At 33.8% G+C, this 25,674-nt stretch overlaps 1 protein-coding gene across 1 annotated transcript in view; it reads left to right on the top strand.

Moving 5' to 3' along the window:
• LOC128264835 (uncharacterized) overlaps window positions 1–25,674 on the top strand; it is a 48,238-nt gene that overhangs the window by 16,861 nt on the left and 5,703 nt on the right. The window contains 12 exon segments of the mRNA XM_053000550.1: window positions 4,094–4,225; window positions 7,931–8,005; window positions 8,307–8,526; window positions 8,595–8,715; window positions 8,962–9,068; window positions 17,822–17,963; window positions 22,729–23,053; window positions 23,131–23,403; window positions 23,470–23,628; window positions 23,685–23,810; window positions 24,888–25,055; window positions 25,119–25,400. Coding sequence (XP_052856510.1) covers window positions 4,094–4,225; window positions 7,931–8,005; window positions 8,307–8,526; window positions 8,595–8,715; window positions 8,962–9,068; window positions 17,822–17,963; window positions 22,729–23,053; window positions 23,131–23,403; window positions 23,470–23,628; window positions 23,685–23,810; window positions 24,888–25,055; window positions 25,119–25,400 — 2,130 coding nt within the window.

Raw genomic sequence — 25,674 nt, 5'->3', positions numbered from 1 at the left:
ATCTAAAAATTAAGCGTATATCCAAGTTTAATCGATCACAGTCATTACCCGGTGATGTGCAAAGTCAAGGTAATCAGAGACAGCCTCGTGGCCAGGCGGGTTCGTGTCCGTTTATTTCTCACAAGCGTTCTAATGTAACTGGAAACCAGGTTCAGCTATCAAAGAGAATACAAAAGCTACCGATGCGTCTTATACGTAGGGCGACAGGATCCCCATTTGGGCGACGGTTGTCTCACCCCGACTCCGCCGCTTCATCAGATTCCGCTGCCGATGAGCCTTCTTCAACAAGTGACACAGCTGGACAAAAGAAGTCATTTTCATCTAAGATGAATAATCTTATGAAAAAGGCGAAGACTTACAAGCGGCACAGCTTTGACCTGCGCCGCGGCTGTAACATGTCGGATATTGAAATAGATTTGCCGGACTTTACCTCATCGGATAACGATAAAAGCTCTGTATTCGAAAGTAAAATTATAATGAATCATCACGAGGTTAATGCAGATAATGATTTTAGTGACCAAAATACCTGTGCCTTTGTGGATGAACAGGACTCAGATAGTTCCATGAAGGACATTAATGAGAGTCTATCAAACAATGTATTTGCTGTGGTAGGAGACCTTAAAAAGATGCAAAACCCCATACCACTGGCCGTCTCAACAGCATTGCCTTCTACTGAGGCAGCAAACAGTAGGGAAATTGGCAATGTGAAAAATATGACCATTAAAATGCCAGAGATACTCTTAGAAACATCATCACAGGCATGTCTTCAGAAGCTCAACTCAGTATGTATAGACGATGTCGACGATGAGAACATTCTTGGAAGTTCAGTCAACATTGGTGAGAATGTCCCCACCCTGAATATACCTAAAACTACTGAAGAAGCTGGGGACACACCATTAAACACATTCCTAGCAACGACAACAGCCACAACCGTCAGTCGTAACCTCAATGGCAGTGGTGTTTTGTGGGTCGCTCAGCAGTGCTTAGACCTTCCAAACAATTCGGGCTATGGGCCGCGGGAGGATGACGATAATCGAAGTCAGCACTCTGCCCGCACTCTCTCTTCTTCTCGTCGACAAAGCACTGAGGATAGCATCGACACGGACGACGAATACTTTTATTATGAACTTCGCCAGTTGGAAGAACAGGAACAGCAACGGACAGAGCAATCCGGGATTGTCTCTTGCGAACAAAGTGAAGATAATGAAGTTTTGTTTTCACAGATAGGACAACTTCTCCAAAACGATATCAACGGAGGACAGTCTGATTTCTGTAAGGATGGGGAAGACACTATTAATTATTCTCCAAATGAAAGTGTGAAGTTGCGGATGTCTGAAGTATTTTGTGAACTCAAACGCGTCGTTAATTTACAGTCGGAAGACAGTAAGATACACACAGCTTCTGATGTTATTATTCAGGATTTGGCACATGTTAAGCCAACAGGTGAACAATTTGCTACAGTCTGTGACATGCATAGCGCCTGGCAGGATATAAACGGCGATTTTCAAAATACGGCTTCAGAGGTGGATTCAAATGACGATGCCGAGATGGAAAACAATGGCGGGGGGACTCTTCAATATATAAATAAAAAGCAGCGAAAGTTGCGACGATTAAAAAAAAAAGCACGCGATCGGAAAGTTAATATTTCTAACAAAACAGCCAGTTCAAGTTCCTCTTGCCATTCTGAAAATGAATATGAGCAGGAGCAACATAGTCAGCATTTTGAGCAATGTGTTCCGAAATCCGACACAGAAAACGAAGAAAAGGATATATCAATAAAGTCCACGGCTTCTAGCGAAACATCTGGACCCGATACGCCGGCGGAGATGAGTGATGTTGAGATGAGCGAAGTGGAAAATGGCGTAAAGGCTAACGTCCATACATCAGATAATGCAAATTTGCATGATACAATCAATCCAGGTATTCCTTTAAAAGTGGATCTAAATTTAATACTACAATCTGATGAAGATCTTAATCAGCACAAACTAAATAACCACTCTCAGAGTAATACGAATTTATCGGAGGTTCCATCTCAAAGCCCAGACTTAAATAGGCTAAAAAGTCAAGAGTTATTTGTTGACGGACCCCAGGCTGCAGGCAGTATTGGTGCCGCAGCAGGTCTTGGTAGCAGCAAGTGGAAGTTGTTAAAAACTTTAAAGGAGCGCAAAATCGAGGAAAAAAATAATCAAGATAAAATTAAAGAAGATGAATTGACTAAGGACAGAGAAAAGGTAATTAATGCGAATTTATTATTTTTAATATATGTTTTAAATAAGTTTTTTTCTTGCGAGTATCCACTTTTGCAATAGAGACTTATAATTATCAAAAGAATTCCCGCCTGGTAAACATCCAAGATCTCAAATATTTGAAAACTACTTGTTTAAACTGTTCCGTACAATGCTCAGTTTTAAAACTAAGAATAGTTTTTATTAATTTCATCGGTTACCTAGTTCTAAGCAAACATTTTCCATTTTCTCTTTTTCTCTGCTCACGGCAGTCGACGTAGTGACAAAGTGCACTGAGAGTGTGACGAAGAACGCTAAAAAATGTAACCAAAAAGTTTATGAATCTGGTACGATTGTTAGATTAAAACAAAATATATATTTATTTTAAGGCAGGTTCTCACCTTGTGGACCTGAAAAAAGTATATTTTCTAATAGGACTTTTTTTTTGAGAAAAGAGTTTACATCCTGGTTTTTAGCTTATGAATATGAATACACATTTATTAGCAGAATACAATTTTTTAAAATTCTATGAATCATTTTGAAAAATGGGGGAGGCGGCATGTCGGCGACGATGTGTTCCGCTGCCGAAAGTGATTCCGTCAAAACCCGTGATCTGAAACGCAAAACCCGAACCCAATCTTAATCTGGACTACTATATGTAGCCACAGAATTGAAAATCTGCCGTCCGTAGAGTCGGAAGTTGCAAACTTCTGACTGAAATTATAATACCCTCTGCAAGGGTATGAAAATTATAACTTTGGTTTTTTTTAATTTTTTTTTTAGTGCTTCGAGATATAGTATTGGTTAAATATTTCAGAATTACGGTTTAAATTTCATCAAAATCGGACGACTATAGCATTTAGCTCCCATAGGAACAATCTGGCTGGCATAGGAACTATCGAATAATTAAGCTGAAAATCATCATAGCTTCAATGTTTTTAAACATTTACGCAAGTAAATCATAATTTTAACGTTTTCAAGAGTATTTAGTTTTTGAAATAGCTGCAAGGGTATATGAACTTCGGCACGCCGAAGTTTGCTTCCTTTCTTGTTTTTAACTTATAAGAATAAGAATATAAAGTCCTTATTACTATTTTACTATAGCTGCGATGTTATATAAACTTCGGCCTGCCGTAGTTTGCTTTCTTTCTCGATAATGTCTATAATATATTCTTATACCGGATGGTCCACGACAAAGGTGCGTTTCAATGGCTCCATGCATTTTCAGTTCGCGCAATGCGCCAAAATGGGCGCTTGCAGCGTTTTTATCGAAAAATCATGTCTTCAGATGAATCTTATTTCCATCTTGCTGGTTACGTCAATAAGCAGAATGATGGCATTAGGGACTCCGACTATTTGGTGCGGTATGAGTTCAGGCGACACCATTGGGCCGTTCTTCCTTAATAAAAAACAGCTATGGCGCCATGTTGGAAGGCTTTTCCTTCCCCCAAGCGAAAGATGAAGACATCGACGACGTATGTTTTCAGCAGGATGGCGCTACGTGGCTCACAGTCGAACTTCTGCGCAGTTTGTTTAAAAATCGAATTGACTCCAAGGATAAGTGCTATCCAGAGACGAGCTAAAGCACGAGATTGAAGTCACCATTAAGGATGATTGATTGGATGACCTACTGCAAGGACTCCGGGGCAGCCATATGAATAAAGTGGTCTTCCACTAAAAATCCGCCATGTTGGGGCTATACATTAAAAACAATATTTGAAAAAATTTACCCTTTTTTTATCGCCATTTAAAAAGACACCCCTTATGTAATAGAACATATCCAATTTTGGATATTTGAATGTTCAATAGAAAATATAAATATATCCTGATTTATTAGAAGTTTCTAAAATTTATTTTTATTTTTTCAGAATGGCGGTGGTACTGGAGAAGTTGGTTTGCGTTCCAATGGTCATCCCGGAGATAATCCTTTCTATAGCAATATTGACAGTATGCCGGATATACGTCCTCGTAGAAAATCCATTCCCCTTGTGTCGGAACTGGTAAGCCCTCTATTAATTTCATGATTTATTTTACCTCTCAAAGCAAGGATACAAATACAGGCAACACTCACTAGCACAATTAAAACAATAAAATTGTTATAGATATTTTTGTGATGATACATGGATCCTCTATGTTAAAAGACAAGTACTTAATAACCTAATTATCTATGAACCTTTGCTTACTTTTGTATACCCTTATTAAAATGTCGTTTTCTTTCGTCGATGATTTGATGGACGGCAGGTTCTCAAGGTATAGACTATAGACTTCCAATTGTAACACTTTTATTATACAATTTTAACTAGCAGTTTTAAAATAAAAAAGTAATTTCTATTTACTTTTACATTCACTGATACATGCCAAGTGCAACATTTATTGTTGTTTTTGTTTTAAATGTAGTTGTGCACTGTAGACTCCATAAAACACAAATTTTAACCGCAAACTCAAATTAATCCGATGGGAAAAACATAAAAAAATCTATCTAAAATGTCTGATGTAAGGTATATTCTGACCTGCAACTTAAAAATAATTACACAATACTTAACAACATTAAAAAAGGCGTAGAGAAAAAATAAGTAAAAATAGTGAAATAAGGTATAAGAAATACATAAGTTATTGAAAATTAATATATTTATTTTTGTTCACACAAAAAAATATTTACTGTTTTTGTGAACAAAAACGGGTTATCTAATTTATATGTAGAAAATGTTTGAGCGATTATAACGTGTTGTTCGTTATATACATGACTCTGTATTATATAGTCATTACATTAGTTTGTCTTTATTAATTTGATAAAATTAAACAAGACATGTAATTGTCGTTTTGATATTATTCACTTTAAAAAATACACAATCAGTGAAATAATCCATTTAACGAGAAAGCTGTTGGTCTACATTAATAGTTCTTTTATTTAAAAAAATAATTCATTTTTTAAGGTCAAACAGAAAACATTGTTAAGAACGATCCATACACAGCAATTTACAGTTAGTGTTAAAATCTTCAATCACAGTTTTTTGAAAATGTCACTTCTAGTTTAAATTGTCGCGTTTTTTAAAAATAAAATAAAGGTATGGCACATGTTTTTTTTTGAGGATTTGAGGATTGCCCATATATAAAATGAGTGTCACGATGAAGACTTTAGGTGTGTACGCAGAATTGTTTTACGGGACTAAAAATATCAGGGTTCGTGCTCCAAGGTTAGTTGAGTACGTTAGGTTCAATTGTAATTTAAGCTTCTTTTTCCAACTCATAAATGGTAATGCGGCCCTAAATGGTTTCAAAAGAAACTATCGATACCCCAGTTACCATTTTGCAATGTTAAGTCCATCCTTAGATCTTGCTAGTGAAAATTGAAATAGACAAACATCAAAAGTTGGTAAACTCGCCCGCACCACTGGGCCATATATAATTGCGTGTTTTTACTTAACAACCGTTAAAACTAACAACTTCTTGTAACTTAAAATATTTAGAGCAAAACACTTAAAAACGTGTATTTTAATATACTCATATACCCATTTAAAATAGCGATATAAGAATAATTTAAGAAAAAGTTAGTTTCGAATCGTCGGAGTTCTCCCGTGCAGCAAACATATTTCGTTTCTGAATTCTTTTGGTTTATATTTTCCATTTTTTTTAAAGAAATTTTGGTTACGGTACTGTAGGCGTTTCTTTTTTGTAGCCGTATATATTCCAAAATTACGCTTGTAATTTTTTATCGCATTCGATTTCTATAAGTTTAAAAGTTCTGAATATTTTCAATAAATAAAAACAGCTTTTTTGGTTTTATTCTTTCAGGAGGCGCAATGTCAAGCAAAAAATTCTTTTATTTAGCTTTAATTTTCCTAGCAAAACAAGTTTAACAAACCAATAAACTATGATTACAATACAAAAATTAAACGCGTCGCGTCGTTTTTTTTTTTCTTTTGTACACAATTTTTTTTTCAAAACATGGTCAGGTGTATTTATTTGGCTTTCGAATGTTTCTTTACAAAGGTGACGATCTAAGCTAGTCCCATTTGTATGCTTATAACCCCGCTTAAAAATAAATATGCAAGGGTAAATAAATCTCCGCTTGCCGAAAGGTTTTAAAAAGTCAACCTGACCAAAATGTTACCCTAAGTTACTTGAAAAAACCACAGGTAGACATTGTAATTAAAAATCCTATATCCAGCACATTTCCAATACCAAAAGGATGAAAATAGGCAAAGAAAAAGTAAAATTTTCAGAGAGATAAAAAATCCTCTTTTTTTGAGAAAAGAATTTCTGTTTTTTGTTTGTTGTCTTGAATTTGGTTTACCTGCTAAAAATTATGTAGAGAGTTGATCATAATCAATAAAAGCGAGCTAAATTGAAACACCCCGGCAAATCCCCAAAAGTTTGTTTTGAAGTTTTGTTCGATAATAAATGAGAAAGGCCTTCCAATTTCTTTGAATCAAACAATTTTTGGAATCGCTGTGTACATCTTCGCTCTGTCTCTCTACATTACCAATTTTGCCTACAGAGGAGCGGCAGAGCGGCGGCAGAGGACTTTATAACTCAGTAACTTCAGAGTGGAAATCTGTCAATTGCTTTTTACTTTTTAGGTTCCAACAAAAAAAAAATACATTTGGGCAGGCTTTAAGAATTTTAAAGTTTTACGGAAGTTACAGGGGTTCAAAAAAGCAACTTTGTGTACACACAGAGAAAAATAATCACATATATTATTTTTTGTGCTCAAAAAAATCCAAGAGCACAAATAATTATTTCAAGCATTCTGTTCTCAAACTGACAGTCTGCCAAAAAAAATAAAACAAAAATGTGATTCCCATTTTCTTTCAATTTTTATACCCTTGCAGAAGGTGTTATAATTTCAGTCGGAAGTTTGCAACGCAGTGAAAGACATTGCCGACCCTATAATTGATCAATTGATCCTGTTCAGGAATATATTTACTTTATAGGGAGTACCTGTTACAAGACACCATTTACTCTACGAGTAACGGGTGAATCTACTGTTCTAGGAATATCAAAGATTAATTAAAATTAAATTAAAATAAACGCTGTCGTAGTGCCTACTATTGTCGCAATTGTTCATTGCCGACGAACATATCATTTAAACAATAAGTACATATTGAAAAGCATACTCAATAAAAATGCCATTTAGTAAGCTGTCTTGAGTAACTGATGATTTTTGATTCTTTTGACCAACGGCTCTCAGGCAGAGCTACAACATACGCCCGCAAGAAAGGATCAATGTAATCTGTTAAGTTTGCATGCAAATGATCACATCACGGTTGGTAGACAACAACGTACACGCTTGCAATGCATATCTATTAGAAACCATAGAAAGACCTTGAACGAAAACAAAAATCCTGATTTTCGGATAGATGCGATTCCAAATACAAAAACTGTTACTAATAATTAAGAAATAAACATGTTGTATTCGTATATAAAGATCGGTGCACTTTTAATTGTATTTATCTCAAATTTGTCATTTTTTCAACGACTTTTTTTCCTATTTGCATTCTGCCTGTTACGCTTCTTTACATTATTCTTGAAGCTTAAAAACATATTGTATTTACTTAAGTATCTGCAGTAGAGTTGCGATGAAGTAGCTTTATTTGCTTAGTATGTTTTGACAGAATATTTTAATAGAACAACTTTAAACTTATACACTCACCAAATACATACCTGTACTCTCAGAAGGCTAATTTATCTATATGTCCCTTTAGACAATGGCCGCTACAAAACGAAATGCTGGACTTACATCCGCTGTACCTCGTGCAACGCTAAACGACGAAGAACTGGTGAGGAAAACGTTACCTCAATAATATTTTCTTAACTTCATTTCAGCATTGATAGCATGAGTTTCGTAAAATATCTATTGACAACTTCGAATGTTGAACAATTTTCTTAAATTAATTAACTTAGTTGACCATTAAGATGTTTTATTTGATTCACTGTTTTAGAAGCATTGCCCGTAACAACGCATTGCCGGGTTTTGATTTAAGTTTTCGATCAACTTTAAAACTGAAAAATGATTTTTATTTAAGTATTTATTAAGTGAGGTACTCGAAAACTCAATCGGTATCTTTTTTCAACCCATAGAAAATGCACGTATACAAAAAAGCTCTACAGGCCCTGATCTACCCCATATCATCGACAACGCCACACAACTTCCTGTTGTGGACGGCAACGTCACCAACCTACTGCTACGAGTGCGAGGGTCTACTGTGGGGAATCGCACGGCAAGGAGTGCGATGCACTGAGTGCGGTGTTAAGTGCCATGAAAAGTGTAAGGACCTGCTGAATGCTGATTGTCTTCAGCGTAAGTATAGTGAACTTATAGGCGTACTCAAAAGATCTATTAGCTTCTTTTGTTTTTGATAAAACTAGGTGCTGCCGAAAAGAGCTCAAAACACGGTGCGGAGGATAAGGCCAATTCGATCATCACAGCCATGAAGGAGAGAATGAAACAACGAGAGCGAGAGAAACCAGAGATTTTTGAGTTGATCAGGTAATATTGTATTTAAAATATTGACTTGACTAGTGCGGATAATCGCAGCGATTAAAACCTATAATTTTCCTTTAACGGGGGTACTACATAGTTCTATGCAAAGCACTTGATTTGCCTATATTAACATGCTATGCAGTCTCAAATCGTACACGATAAAACACAAACAAGTTAGTTAGCTAGTTTTGTAAGCGGCCAAAACCAATAATCATAAAGATAGTAAAATTTGACTGGGATTCATCCGTATAGAGCCGTGTTCAGCGTTGAGGAGAAGAGTCACACCGGTCATATGAAGGCTGTTAAACAAAGCGTCCTGGATGGCACAAGCAAATGGTCGGCCAAGATAGCAATCACAGGTTTGAGATTGTACAAAACTAACTTCTTATCGTCGTAATTTTCTGTTGTCGGTTATTTTGAATTGGATGTATGTGAATGTATTTGCAATTCGCATTTGAATGACACGCTGTATTTATTATTATTATACTGGTCTATGAGAATACAATATTGATTTACAATAATGAATGTGCGATTATATGTAACTGTATATTATTTTTGTATTTGAGAAATGTGTGATACGCATGTACGCATTACATACAGGTATATTCGTGAAGCCCACATATAAAATAAATCGCAAGTATATTTAATTTGTAGACTAATAATGGCTCTGAACAAAACTAAAATGTTGTGGTTTAATTCTATGTGAGGGCTTCACACCGAAACGTTAGATACGAAACATTTTTATCGTTTACAAATGCAGACACATAAATAGGATCAACAAGAATATAGGATTGTAGTTATGTGTAAAGGTCCAATAATAAACCTCCAAGGGGAAGAAACGTGTGCACCCGCCTAGCCAATTCAATAACATACTTTTAGTGTTTTAATATTTCAGAAGCATTTATGGAGTATCCAAAGTAAACCCGAATCATAAATGTATGTAATCGATTTAATTTAAGGATGACATTCGGTGTGGATCCTGATACACACATAGATTCATTAGAACAGGCTGAGCACGCTACTGTTGAGGGAACATCTAAGTGGTCATGCAAACTAACTATTACAGGTACACAAACAACGCCATTTGGCTTTCAATGAATTCCTTTTTTATAGTTTTTTTGTTTTGGTTTTAATTTAACTACGCCCAAAGTAATATTGTAATTAATTACTGGATATCATACATTTTTTTATACTGATCTTAAGTTTCACGTTTTCATTAAGTTAATTTTTGTTATGTCATTTTTATCTTGACTTGTTATATATAACTCTGCTACCTTTCAACTGATATTTATTTAGTTAAAACAGTTAAAAAGGAAAGGTATATTTCTCTTAAATAATTAAACAACCAAATTATCGGTAAAAACAATTACTTACAAAATCAAACTTAAATTTTGTTAGTTTATTTTAGCCTATTAGCGGGTTTCAAGGCAAAACAAGAAAGGAAGCAAACTTTTGGCAAGCCAAAAGTATACATACCCTTCAAGCTATTGCTTTATTTAAAAATAATTATTCCTAAATCCATTTAAATCTCAAATTATTTTAGTATATGTTTAAAAACATCCACGCTATAAATATTTTCTATGCCCAAAAGAATTTTAAAAAAATTGAAAATTAGAAAAGTTTAATCTGTTTTCCTTTATTTTTATACCCTTGGAGAGGGTATTTTAATTTCAATCAGAAGTTTGCAACGCCGTGAAGGAGACATTTTTAAGTTTGATCAAAATCGGATGACGAAATCATATAGCTTTCACGCAATTAACTTTTTTTTTGCGACTATTCCTAAAAGTAGGCTTTACCATTTTTGTGAAATGCCTAACAAATTCATTTCAAATTTTAAAGGAATGCTGTAGGCATTTCCAAAAAGGTATAGGCTACTTTTAGGCACCACCAAACAAAGCAATACCTATTACCTAAAATTTTGATATTATTGCATTTTTTTCAAATATAGAATTAATTAATTTAAGTGTTATTCATATGGTCGGAAATGCCTCCTTCACTGCGTTGCAAACTTCTGACTGAAATTATAGTACCCTCTGCAAGGGTATAAGAAGGTTTTATTTAATAGTTTTTGTGACGGTTTATTTCATGTACACTTTGCAGTAAGGCTAAACACAGGCTATAGACACTAAACAAAAATTATAGCTTAAACGTTCTCAAATTTCTACAGTGAATAGAAAGAGCGAACTTTAACTTCAGTTAAAGTGTTTTACGGATTTTTCTTTGTTTGTGGTTTTTTTCCTTGCGAGTCCTAACTCATACTTAAAAAAAAGGAAGCAAACTTCGGCATGTCCAAGGTTATATACCCATGGAAATTTTATAAAATTTATGTCCGTTTCTACGCAAACTAGCTTTCACGCATTTTTCCCAAAAGTTATCTTTCTATTGCAGGTTGTATAAAAGGCGGAACAAATGACAAAATAGTTCCCATATAAATAATCGAAAACATAAATAAAACCAAATTACAACTTCTTTGTTTTCACATTTATACAAAAACACTCCAAAACTGAGAAAAAAAAAACCAAAACTAGTCATCAAACCGGTATTTTTTCTTAAATATGTTGATTCAACATGAGGCATACCAATTTAATATTTTTGAACACAACAAACTGATAATTTCGAATATATTACCATCGTATTTTTTCATATCACAATAATATGCTTCGCATATCAGAATTTGTATATTTTTTCATAACTAGTTGATATTATTTTCGTATTATTTTGTTATTGTTTTCATTTAAGGGTGTTATATATTCCCAGAATACCCAGTATATATTTATACCCTCGCAGAGGAAATTATAATTTCAGTCAGAAGTCGATCAGTCGATCATATAAAGTATGTATATTCTTGATCAGCATCACTAGGAGAGTCGATATACCCATGTCCACCTGTCCGTCCGTCCGATTCTACGCAAACTCGTCTCTCAGTTTGAAAGCTATCTGCATGAAACTTTCCCAAAAGTTGCTTTATTGCAGCACTAACCATACAACATATAGACTGGTCATTTCATACGACGCATTTGGACACAAAAAAACGGACCGCGGAAGGTCCACCGTTCTCACAGCAGCAGGTCCATGCACTTCGTGTGCGTTCGGGTTTTTTACTCTCTCATTCTTATTCTCATTTTTATGCTCGCGCACTCATTGCACGAGTTCAGTCGTTCAGTCGCAGAGGCCAGTCTATATGTTGTATGGTTAGTTATTGCAGGTAGTATATAAGTAAAAACGAGCGCGATCGGACGACTATAAATATATTATAGCTCCCATAGGAACAATCAAGAAAAAAATGTTATAACTTTGCTTATTTTTTTTTATAATTTTTTTTTATAGTTTTTCGATATTTAGTGATGGTTTATTATTTTAAAAATTCGGCTTAACTTTCATTAAAATCGAACGACTATATCATAAAGTTCCCAGAAAAACCAATCAAAAATTAAAAAAAATAAAAATTAACAATTCTCCAATTTTGAAATTATTTTTGGACATAGTAATTTTTTTTATTTAAATCGGAAAACGATGTAATTTAGCTGCCATACGAACGATCGAATAATTGAGATTGAAAATCATCAAAGCTTCAATGTTTTTAAACATTTACGCACATGTTTAAAATGTTTTAAAAAATATTTAATTTTTGGAATAGCTGCAAGGGCATAAAAACTTCGGCTTGCCGAAGCTTTCTTCTATTCTTGTTTTAAAATGCATTGTTTATTTAAATCATATTTTCTTAATCTGTTTTCTAAAATGTTTGCCTATATTATATTAGTGTACATTTTTTACTTGTAATAATTGTTAGTAAAAATCTTTTAGCAGGTCATATGGGAAAGAGGCAAGCCATTGTTTTCCAGAAACATAATTAAAGCTGCTTCTTTCATTGTAAACTATCAAAGTAATCATTCTTTATTACACGTATTGACGCTGTTTAAAACTTTTGGTAGAATTGCGGTGTGACCAGAGCGTATTCGTTAAGTAATACCTTAGTATGTTTAATATACCACAGTATCGAAGTCATTTCGAACTATTAGCCTGATACCATTTGCGCATTTGGCATTTAGCTAATGCTACTCCGTCATGTGAATGACAGCTGATCGGGGTTTGTTTGCCTTTGAATTGTGTCAAACGACAAGGAAGGGGAGCTGATGGTGTTGTTTGACGGGTTTGGTAAGGAGACCACCACAGTTTCTAAAAAGGAGCAAGGAGCCCCATATATGTGAGAGTTTTTTCCTGCAAGAGTTCCAGCAGTAATTATTTGGTGTACTGCGACCAGGATTTGCTGAGCTTACTCATCATTTCAGTCATTTTTATGCAAAACAGATTTTATATTCGAAAGAAATCCAAATTTCGCCATCCTTGCATATAAAAGCCTGCAGTTGTAGTGGTTGCACTAACGAAATATCTTTAAACAACTATATTTTCCAATATATACAATACACTACTGTTGGGCAAGTGATTTTTAATCGCACTTATTTATGGCATTTATTTTAAATGCGGCGTTTAGCCTAATAGGAATCCCTGTGTAAATAAATACTCATTAGGCTTAAATCGTTTTTATGCGCCAATGGAATCAGGCTATAACATTTGATACAAAATAATATTAATGTGTCGTGTATTCAAATAAGTAAATTACGGATATGTTTTCGTATCTTATTGATATGTAAAAGATCTTTAATTCTATAAAAATTGAGGAGACAATATTAAACTGGTATTGTTAGGTTTTGTTCACTGTGAAGACATAGTTTTTTATTACTACTCTAGAATAACATTTTCAATTTATAAAATTCGGACAACATAGATTTATACAAGTATAAAAGTCAAAATACATAGATATATAATTAAAAAATGTATTATAGAAAAATATTTAAAGAAAATATAAATTTTTTTAAATTTTATTTTGTATTTTAATACAAAATGCAGATAAATATGAACATTTTTTTAAGCCTTAACTTATTTTTGGTAACTAAATTTTGTAAATTTTGGTCAATTTTGTAATAGCTTCAAGGGTATATAAAATTTTAATATTATTTAAAAATATCTTTCAGTCTCTGAATGCAATCTAGTGTTAAATTATTAAAAGTAAATAACACCGTCTTCAGGACCTCCTGTCTTACTATATTTTGGTTTTTCTGTTCTTCATTTATATAATTTCATTTACTATATATTTATTTTAAGCGTGTTAAGTTTTAAAATGTATATTATTTCCCATAATGTAATGTACTAGATCATTTTTACTATTTTTATTAATCCTGATAACTTTAAGTGTACAGAAAAAGTCAATACATTAATAAGTTGGTCAAACAAAAAAGTCAAATAAATGCCAAACTTTGAGGTTTTTGAATTAAACTGGAATTATACAACCAAATTAGTTTGTTGATTTTGACACTGGTATTGTTTATTTTATTTTTTTCTTTTAAATTAAAACTTACTACTTTAACATTTTAAAATTAACTTTACAATTTACACATCAGAAAAAGAGAAAATATTAGGTAGAAAAAAGTATACACAGAGCAGAAAATAAATAAAGTGGACTATCTAAAAGTGGTATTCCACTGGAACGTAAATGCTTAAAAACAAGACCTCGGATTTAGCATATATGCGTACTTTTATTTTATTTGTACCAATATTTGTATTTTAACGTTTATCGTTCAAATTAAATAAATTCAAAAGCATATCTAAAATATGCAAAACAATATAGTATGCTTTAAAATTGCAAAAAAAATATGTCAAATTTTTGCAAAAATATGCAAAATAAATGCATATAAATTTTATTGGCATTTCACTCGTTAATTATTAAAGTGTGACCAATACAGAAAAAGTTTGGTTTTTTGTTTAAACAAAACCGATAAAAATTATTTTTAATCGGAATTATAGATAGGTGAATAAAATTAATTAAACTTAAAACTTAAATCGAATTAAAAGGTATATTTTGCTACACCTTTTAGAGCTTGCTACTTCAAGACGTCGAAAAAAGTTTCTCCTTGTACAAAATTATTTTTGGAGCCAAACATAACAATTTGTAAAAATTGTAGAAGTTTATTGTGATACAAATTATACAGGATAATTTGTAATACCATTAGATAAATTTTCAATATTTATAGCTCTTATCTTGTTTTTTTGAAACACATTTACTTCCGTGTTATCAGAATTACCAATCCCAATCCTTAAAATATATCCAAATATGTAAAATCCGAGGTCTTTTAACAACCATTTCATTGTGCATAAAAATATTTATGCTGTTAATAAAAATTATTTGAAGCACACCCCCTTTCGAAGGGTATTATAATTTAGGTCAAAAGTTTGCAACGCAGTGAAGGAGACATTACCGAGCCCACAAAGTATATACATTCTTGATCAGCATCACTAAAAGAGTCGATCAAGCCTCGTCCGTCCGCGTCCGGTTCTACCCAAACTCGTCTCTCAGTTTGAAAGCTATCTGCATTAAACGTTCGCAAAAGTTGCCTTTCTATTGCAGGTAGCAGGAACAATCGGAAAAATAAATGAAACAAGTTCGATATTTTCCTACATGGTGGCCCATTACTGTGATTATTTTTCAACTAATAGTATGGAGCCCAATTGCTTTAATGGCGACTTCAATCTCCTGCTTTGATCGTCTATTGTCTCTGGATGGTTGGCATAGCACTTATCCTTGACAGCACCCCACAAAAATTTCCAACAGGGTCAAAACGCAGCTGCGAATTTACATCGCCTTTTCGGCTGATTAGTCCGTTTTCAGACGTTGGCTGCGTAGCGCGTAGAGCCGCCCTGCTGGCACCATATTTCGTAGATGTCTTGATTCGGGAGAAGAAAAAGTTTTCCAACATGCCTCGAAAAAAATCTCAATAAGATGGGCATTGAATTAAAATTATGATAGTAAAATTTAAATACCCACTTCAATAGTATGCACTTATGTACTCTCACTTCCAACAATGTCACCATTTAAAATTAAAAAAAAAATATATATAAATTGTTTGTTTTTATTATATTTTTTCAGCCATTTGAAATATGATTTTAATATTTAATATAAAAAAAGTAAAAAAATATGTTTATTTACTTATGTTTTTCAATATACTTCATCTTAAAACATTATTTTTATTCTATTTAGATTACACATAAAATTTCGTAAATATCATACTTTAAAATTAAAAAAAAATTATTTTAAAACAAGTTAAAAATATTAGTGGCAAACAAATGTACTTGTTATTTGTGTTATGCCAAAATAATATGTTTAATTAAAAACAAATAAAACTATGTTCATTTCCGAATAATAATTTTTTTAGATTAAAAAGAGCTAAAACTGTCTAAATTTGCTTGCAGATCAAGTTGGTTTTTTTCATGTGTAGGGAAGATCGTGTAGTTTGGGACAGACAACATTGTATTCCATCCACAAAAATAAACTAAATTTGAAATGTAATTGTTTTTGATGACCGAAATTTGTCATAAGCCGAGCCAGATTTTGCCTATGACAGTCGACTCTTGTTCACCATCCAAGTTTGTTATTTTCAATTTGAACTATTTAATTAATATTTGTAATTTTTACAAATTCCACAAAAAAAATAATTTAAAACCTAAACGAATATTCTTTCTTACATGAATTATTATTATTATTATTATCCTGACGCGACAATTCAAAACTTATAGTTGTTTCGAAAGTCATAATCTAGTGATCAAAACAAATTAACGGGCTTCAAACTACTCGTTTTTCCTCTTTAAATCAAATATTCTATTGACCATTAGAAATCTGTATCTGTTTTTATGCCTAAAATGTGTGCAGTTTTAAAGCAACCGCCCCCTGAATTATGGTAGTATATTCATCTAGCACATCTTTGTAAAATGAAATTTAAATGATGGTTTTAATTTTATTTCAAATATATCGATATAATTGTAATTTATAATAACTAATACAAAAAGTGGTTCGATCTGATCGTGTTTTAGACTTATCCATGCTGACGATGCTGATTAAGGGTATATATGCTGAAGGGTTCTTTACATAGATTTCTCCTATGAGATTAGGATGTATAAAAACAATTCTGATTTTCGAATAGCTGAAGTGCCAACTACATATGTATGTTGTTTTAATTCAATAAAAGCAACTGCCTTGCTTACTATATCCCGTATGAAAAAAAATCGGTCCGAAACGCTAATGAAAAATAAATCTGTATGCAGTGTCTTTAAATCCAGGCTTTGGTAACCCTTAATCCTAATATATGTTTATTTGTTCTTTTCTGCATTTTTTATAATACAAAATATGTTTTCAAAATAAATATTCGTTTGAGCTGACCTTCTTAGTATGTGTGAGGCCATCTTGTGGGCAATGAAAACCAATTTCTTATACATACATACGTATTATTGTACACACTTTACAAAAAATCTTTATAATGCTAGTTTATTGTACCTAGTGTATCATTTTCCTTTACATGTGCATTTTGTAAAGGTACATATGATAAAAACGAATACAAATTATTAAACTTATATCTTGCTTTCGACTTTCTGCTCTTTACGTTCAACTGTGATTAGTTTTTAAAGCTGTACAGAACTAAGTGTTTTTTATTATCGAAAATATACCATTAACACTTTAACCTTTGTCACTTGCATCTTTCTGACTCGTAATCATGTGTACATAAATGTATATACCTATGTTAACCAATTAATTGTATGTACATACATATATGTATATGTGACAGTGTAATCAAGTCAGCAGCACTGCACTGTTTCTGCTGAACTGATATTGAAGATCATTATTAAAAACACCCCGTTTTTTTCTCTTCTTCTTTCTCCCTTGAAAAAACAATTCTTAACACTGAAAAAAAAATCAAAACCTTAAAAATTTTGAATTAACTATTTAAATGCACATAATGAAAACTTAAAACTATTTTCTTCGTTTCAAACCCCAAAAAATCGTTTTAAAATTCAAAACAAAATCGACAAATCTTGTAACTTGTTTTGCAATCAACACAAATACACAATAAAAAATTAAACCGAACAAAATTACAAATTTGACATCTGGAACATTATGATCGGCTTGGAACACCTGACTACCACACAACAATTGGTGATTTTCGGATTATGGTGTTGGAAACGAACAAATTGATGAACCCACTATATTTGACCTGATTTGATGCAGTGATTTGTGCTCAAGGCCTGATAGCGAAGGATAAAAGCGGTACCAGTGATCCATATGTGACGGTACAGGTTAGCAAGGTGAAAAAACGAACGCGAACAATGCCACAGGAACTTAACCCTGTGTGGAACGAGAAGTTTCACTTGTGAGTACTTGTGCCCTAAATTCAACCCTTCAACCTTTATGTTTTCTCCACACAACTATGTATGCATGCATACATAAATTAGAACTAAGTTGCACTCTATTCTATTCTCTACTTTTCTCGTCTCTCTGTTAGTAAACGATTGCCATAATTCTCTAAATCACAGAGGCAAAATAAAACAAAAAGTGCATAAATAAATAGATGACGGCACTAGTTTTCAAAATGCAATCTACTATTCATCTAATAGATGATAGTTTGGTTATCCAGTGCACTTTGACTAAATAATGAACAAAATTACACCTTGTAAATTACACCATTTTTGTATGGTACCATTTTTGCACTGTATAAAAGTATATTGTATTCCTTGAAAAGTAGGAAAAGATGTAGAAAAGCAGGTAGTAGTAATATTCTTGATCAGAATCAAAAGACGAATCGATGGCTAACCATGTCGTCTTTCTGTCCGTCCGTCTGTCAGTCTAGCTGTCTGTCTTTCTGTCCGTATGTACGTCTAGCTATAAAAGCTAGTGATTTGTGATTTAACATGAAGTTTCTAGTTGTGCCTGGGCATCGAAAGTTTATTTCAAAACGTCAATGCCATGTCACATTGAGACATGGTAGAGGTTATTTATTGGGCCGTGTTCGGACATATCTATCGGCAGACACAAAACTCCAAATCGAGTTCTAATTTAAAAAGTTATTGGCAATTGTGTTTTGTTATGACGACACTGTATTTCTCCAAAAACGGAGTTCGTGCATCATGTGAGTGTGCTGACAGCCGTTTTGTACTAATCGTGTCGGGCTCTGCCGCTGCTCTGCATTGGATAGTGCCGTTGCCGGTGGGGTTGGGGCGTGTTTATAACAACGAAGCTTTGTCGATTTGCCGCTGAATTTTTTTTATCGTTCCTATGTGTTATTGTTGTCCGATTTTTATAAAATTAATTGAGATTGTTAATAAAATTGGTTCGAAAATAGTCAACCATTTACAACAGATCGATGTTTATTTGTATAAATTGAAAAACAACTATATTTATTTTTCGGATTTTTCATATTGGGCTATATGATTGGTCCGGTCCGGCCGGTTCCGACTTATATATAAGCGCCTTATGTTTACAAGGGCCTGAAATGTCTCACTGATTACAAAATAAATATATGGTACCAAACAAAAATTTTTTGAGTCATTTGCTAAATCAGGGAGTCCAACAACACCGCAAAATCAATATATATATATACATATTTGATTCACAGAATCAGAATATCTGAATTGTTTGTTAAGGTAACAAGTAAATAAACACAGTGGTATAGTGAAACTAAGTGTTACGTTGAATGCAAAAAGTTTTATAAAGTACACTTTATATCTCTGGATTATTACAAAAATTAAAACATTAATAACAACTCATGGAAACCACATTATTAAAAAAAATCATTAATTTCATTTGTTTACGTATATCTGCCTTGTGAATACTTAATTTCCCTTATGGCAGCCGTTACGTGGCTATACATTGGGGTTTCTAAAATTCTATTGCTGCAATTAGCGTTTGAGTATAATACCTTTAAGGGTGTGCGCATAGGATGTTTGGAAGTGTGTTATTCTTATGTTCTATTGCCTTTGACAAAAAAAAATTTAATTTATCCGGTGAAGTCCAGGGTCAGAAGCGGTTTTTTTACCAGGTATCTAGCATCCTGCTAAAAACCAAAAACCGAAACCAACCGAAAATTTTTTTCCGATTTGAATACAATTAAAAGTTCATTTATTCTGAATTACTTAACCATATTTATGTCTAAAAGAATTAAAAACAAGAAATGAAACAAACTTCGGCAAATCGAAGCCAATACATAGTACTCTAAAAAATTCATGCATATCATAGTTTGATCGACAATGGTTTAAAATAAGAGGAATTTATAGACCCGCTAGTGGGAGACTGATACAAGACACATGACCGCCACACTGTCCAATTTTTTGAGGACCTTTCTTTTTTTAAACTACTACCTGTTATTTTTTTACTTGTGTGAAAGTGAATTAAGTTTCACACAGCACGCAACCCAATAAACTATCAAAAACATCCCCGTGAATAAGCTTACGATTAAAAGTGATACCAAGAATCGTTCTACGATTGGATAAAGATGGTAAATTATATAGCGTAGATCAAATAGTAAAAAGGTTTTTTGCACAGTCTTTGTGTCATAGGGATCATCAAATCCCTTAGAACAGCTTTTTATAAATCCAAGCACTTCCCTGGCTTTGTTTATCATGGAGACAGTTGTGACAGTCTTTGGTATTGCAGAACAGTGTCGCCTGGTAATCCGGACATTATGTCAACATTATGTGTTTGAGCCACTGAATTATTTTGTTCGGACAAAGCGCATGTCATTGGCGGCACAACATCGCTAAGTACCATTGTTGCGGCACCTAAGATTAAATAGTTAGTTAGTTAAAGCCGGCTAGTTGCTACTGCAGGGTCTGCACATGCAATGCATTTGATGGCAGCGCAAACCATGATAGAGTAGCCAAGACACTTGGCATGAAAAGATTTTTCGTATGAATGACAGAAAATAGAAGGCAGTACGGTCGAGATAACTTTCTTGCAATTTTCCACAAAACACACCATAGAACTTAAGAACTTTGAGAGAGAGCGGGAGTGTCAAAGCGGGAGCGTAACACCGATTAACTCCGATATTAGGCACCACGAAACGAAATAGTTAAAGAGAACGGGGGAGAGTGGAAGCGTAACACCGATTAACTCCGATATTAGCACTACTAAATGAGAGAGACAGAGAGAGCGATAGGTTAACAGCGTAATAACGTTTAGAATTTGCCGTTCCAAACAACTCCTCAAGGATGTTCGACTCCTAAGAGAGAATTTCAGATAGGTAGAAAAAAAATCACCGCTAGAGCACTAGAACAAGAAGGAAAGCAAACTTCGGCAAGCCGAAGTTCATATACCCTTGCAGCTATTGCATCAATTAAATACTTTTGAAAACATTTAAATTATGATTTACTTGAGTATGTGCTAAAAAAAAACATTGAAACTATGATGATTTGCAGCTCAATTATTAGATAGTTATTTTATATATTTTTATTATTTCTATGGGAGCTATATGCTATAGACGTCCGATTTTGATAAAATTTATACCATAATTCTGAAATAATTAAACATTGCTATATGTCGAAGAACTAAACAAAAATTAAAAAACAGCAAAGCTATAATTTTTTCTCATTTATTTTTCCGATTGTTACTATGGGAGCTATATGCTATAGTCGTCCGATCCGGCTCGTTCCGACTTATATACTACCTGCAATAGAAAGACAACTTTTGGAAAAGTTTCATGCAGATAGCTTTAAAACTGAGAGACTAGTTTGCATATAAACGGACGGACAGCAGACAGACGGACGGACAGACGGACATGGCTAGATCGACTCTACTAGTGATGCTGATCAAGAATATATATACTTTATCGGTTCGGAAACGTCTCCTTCACTGCGTTGCAAACTTCTGACTGAAACTATAATACCCTCTGCAAGGGTATAAAAAGGGAGGCAACAGAATTACAATAACAACAAACCAAGCACCAAATCAAATGTTCAAGGGTATGGTTAGATCGAATCTCCAAGAGATGCTGATCAAAAATATATACTTTACAGGGTCGGATATGTTTCCTTCACTGCGTTGCAAACTGCCGATTGAATTTATAATACTCCCTGCAAGTTTAAACGAAAATGTCGTGGGCGGTTTTTGAAAACTTAACTTAAATAAAAGTTTTTGTTTGTTTTTTTTTTGTAAAACTAAACTACTATGTTAGGTCAGCGTGATTGAAACTAAATTTTCAACATCTTGTATGTAGCTTTCCTGGTTTAAAATAAGCCTAATAACCGTCAAGCAAAGGCTCATTTCATTTTGACAAGTTCAAATAAAAAGTATTTTTCGAATAATTTTTAAACGAAGCATCGGTTCTAAGCGAGTTGAGTGTCTTTCGACGCCTATTTTCAAAAAGAATCTTGATATTTCGGTGTAGTTGGACTACCCTGATTCAGAAAATGACACAAATTTTTGTATGGTACCTATTTAGTCATAACTTAGATTAATTGCTAAACAATTTGAAAGAATTACTTAGACTTTCAACGTGAACCACTTAGTCATGAAACGGGGCATACCACTCTGCGAGCAAATTAAACCACCACAACGGGTCCGTGTTGCAAGGGTTCTAAGTATTTACTTTATTATCGACTTTACTTAACGACGTTATTGTAAAAATTTGAATTGTACCGCCAAAACTGTTTCGCTATTCTCACCACTCACCAAGGAGAAGCGAAAGTGGCGAAAAATCAGTAATAAACGAATCTTTTGGAAATGATGCATTCGAGTGCGTTCCGTTTGGGATAAAGTTGCTGGCCTGAAACAGGCACAATTCGCAATCTGCTATTTCGGGAAAATAGTTCCATATTTTTGAAGTGTAAATAACGTTTTTCACCTGTTTTATTTTTTATCTCCAGTTATGCTAAAAAAATTTCAGTCATCGATAGCTTATTTTAATAGAAATATAATATTCTTTAAAGTTCCTTTTATAGATGCTAAGCCAAATAGCTAATAAAGTCAACCACCTACCGGATTGATCTTTGGAGTATTTAGTCGATTAAAATTTGTAAACCAATGTTTTTAAACGTTTCCAATACCAACTGCCAAATAAAAAACATGCACAACTTCTAAAGTTATTATCTTTTATATTGCTTTATACGCTCATAACTAAATTATTGTTTATTGGGTATATGTAGCGAGTGCCATAACTCCTCAGACCGTATAAAAGTACGAGTTTGGGACGAAGACAACGATCTTAAGTCAAAACTTCGGCAGAAATTAACCCGAGAGTCGGACGACTTCTTGGGTCAAACAATTATAGAGGTTCGTACGCTTTCCGGTGAAATGGATGTTTGGTACAACTTGGAGAAGCGCACAGACAAATCGGCCGTATCAGGTGCGATACGGCTTCACATATCCGTTGAAATAAAGGGCGAGGAGAAGGTAGCTCCTTATCATGTTCAATATACCTGCTTGCACGAGAATCTGTTTCATTATCTTTGTGAAGAAAACATCGGAATGGTAAGCATTTTGTATTTATTTACCTTAAGATTGGCTTACCTCATTTAAATAATGCAACTTTTGAAATAATGTTAAAGGTTAAATTGCCAACCCAGAAAGGCGACGATGCTTGGAAACTGTATTTTGACGAAATTCCCGAGGAGATTGTCGATGAGTTTTCTATGCGGTATGGAATTGAGAACATCTATCAAGCTATGACGCACTTTCATTGCTTATCTGCCAAATACCTTTGCCCCGGAGTACCAGCCGTAATGAGCACACTGTTGGCAAATATAAATGCATATTATGCTCATACAACTGCTTCTTCAGCTGTGTCGGCCAGTGATCGATTTGCGGCCAGCAATTTTGGGGTATTTAGTCTACTTACTTAATTAACAATGATAATATTTTACAAAACCTGCTAAATTATTTATTAGAAAGAAAAATTTGTAAAGCTGCTGGACCAGTTGCACAACTCACTTAGAATTGATTTGTCAATGTATAGAAACAACTTCCCTGCATCGAGCCCGGAAAAGTTAATGGATCTAAAGTCGACAGTCGATTTATTGACGAGCATTACCTTTTTCCGCATGAAGGTAATTGAACTGTAAATTTAGATTGAATCAAATATATTAAATATATATCCACACAGGTCCAAGAGCTATCTAGTCCTCCGAGGGCGAGCACAGTGGTTAAGGACTGTGTTAAAGCTTGCCTGAGATCAACTTATCAGTTCTTGTTCGAGAACTGCTATGAACTCTACAACAGAGAATTTCAGGTAAACGGCTTTAACCTATAGAATAACTATTGTTTAGAATTATTCGTTTTATATGAGGTGAAAAAGGGTTTGTATAGGTAGATCAAATGTTTTACTTCTCAAATATTTTTGGCCACGTCAAAGGAGTCATTTCCTGGTCGCAGTATATTATTTCTGGATCTCTGGCAGGAAAAAAAAACCTTGCTTTTTTTGAAAACTGTGGTGCTCTCATTTGCAAACCCGTCCAACAACACCATCAGCTTCCCTTTCTTGTCGCCAAAGTTGGCAAATGCATCGGTCGCATTATGGATGTCCTGTTGGCAGTAAGGATATCCGTTAACTCCCTCATATTCATTGTTTTTAATTCATTTCGTTTTGAGTTGCGACAATTCAAAAGTAAACAAACCTAAGTCAGCTGTTCGTGCCACTCATATTTCGGAGTAGCCATTAGCTAAATGCTAAGCGCCAATGGAAAGATCACTAATGCGGCAATGGAATTAGGCTACAAGGCATTAAAAATATATGCGACTACAAACCATTCCCTCCGAAGGTTTTAGAAAAAATTATGGAAAAACGATAGTTATCGATATTTTGTTAGTGCCACCACTAAAAAAGCTAGTTTTTCTATGAAAGAATGGCGCAATTTTGTATTTCTTTTGAATATACAACTTTCAAGAACTGTTGGTTTTCTCTTTCTTGCGTATTGAACGCAATCTTTATGCGAAATATACACAAGTACTTTGAACGTAGGCAGAAAATTAAATAAGCTTTAAAATTAATCGATAGTTTAATATTCAATTGAATACTTAATAATGCACCAGGAAGTGCAAGTTTGTTTGACCTTTTTGATAATTCTGGTTCTCTTTTTTTTGGTCAATAGCTTTAGATATAGTCGTTCGTACAGATTTAAAAACCATTTTTTTAAAAACTTATTTTGTGAAAAAAAAACCCTATTTTCGTTCTAAAGCTTAAAGATTCTGGTTTATAAAAATAATTTGCAATCATTCAGAAATAATGGCAATTAACATTTATTTTCTAAATAGCTCGAAAAAAATTATGTATTCTTTGATAAGTAACTCTTTATTCTTGAACACACAGGTTGATCCCAACGAAGCAAAACGCGCGCCGGATGATCATGAACCCAAACTGGATAGCGTAGACTTCTGGCACAAGCTTATAGCTTTGATCGTGTCAGTGATAGATGAAGATAAAAACAGCTATGGCACAGTTTTAAACCAATTTCCTCAGGAACTAAATATTGGCCAGGTAAACTTGCCACTGGAGTGTAATATATTTGTAAATCTTGTTTAATTTAATACATGTGTGCAGCTATCAGCATCCTCAATGTGGCATCTTTTTGCTGTGGACATGAAGTATGCACTTGAAGAGCACGAGCAGCATCGTCTTTGCAAGTCATCGGCTTATATGAATCTTCACTTTCGAGTTAAATGGCTGTATAGTAACTACGTTAAAGAGGTGCCTCCCTACAAAGGAGCAGTTCCCGATTATCCAGCATGGTTTGAGCCTTTTGTGATGCAATGGCTAAATGAGAACGACGACGTATCACTGGAATATCTTCACGGCGCATTTAAGCGAGACAAAAAAGACGGGGTAAGAATTATTAGGAAACAAGAGACTTGTTCGAGTTAAAACAATGTACTAAAGCCACAAAATTTATAATACTTTTTTTAAAATCCCATTCGTCACGCTCAGAAAAAAAGCCTGCGTAGGCAAATACCTAGATGAAACGGTCCGAATGGAAACATTTAAAAAGTGTATTTATTCAGTCGAATGCCTATTCATATTTCGTCACAAAATTTGATATCAGATATTTTGTTTGTTAAAGGTGCGATCGTCACGACTTTTTTTTCCTCCTTAAGAGGTA

Source organism: Drosophila gunungcola, unplaced genomic scaffold, assembly GCF_025200985.1.
Source record: "Drosophila gunungcola strain Sukarami unplaced genomic scaffold, Dgunungcola_SK_2 000080F, whole genome shotgun sequence".
NCBI lineage: Eukaryota > Metazoa > Arthropoda > Insecta > Diptera > Drosophilidae > Drosophila > Drosophila gunungcola.
The sequence above is the reverse complement of the archived record's forward strand: the minus strand, read 5'-3'. Positions and strand labels throughout refer to the sequence as shown.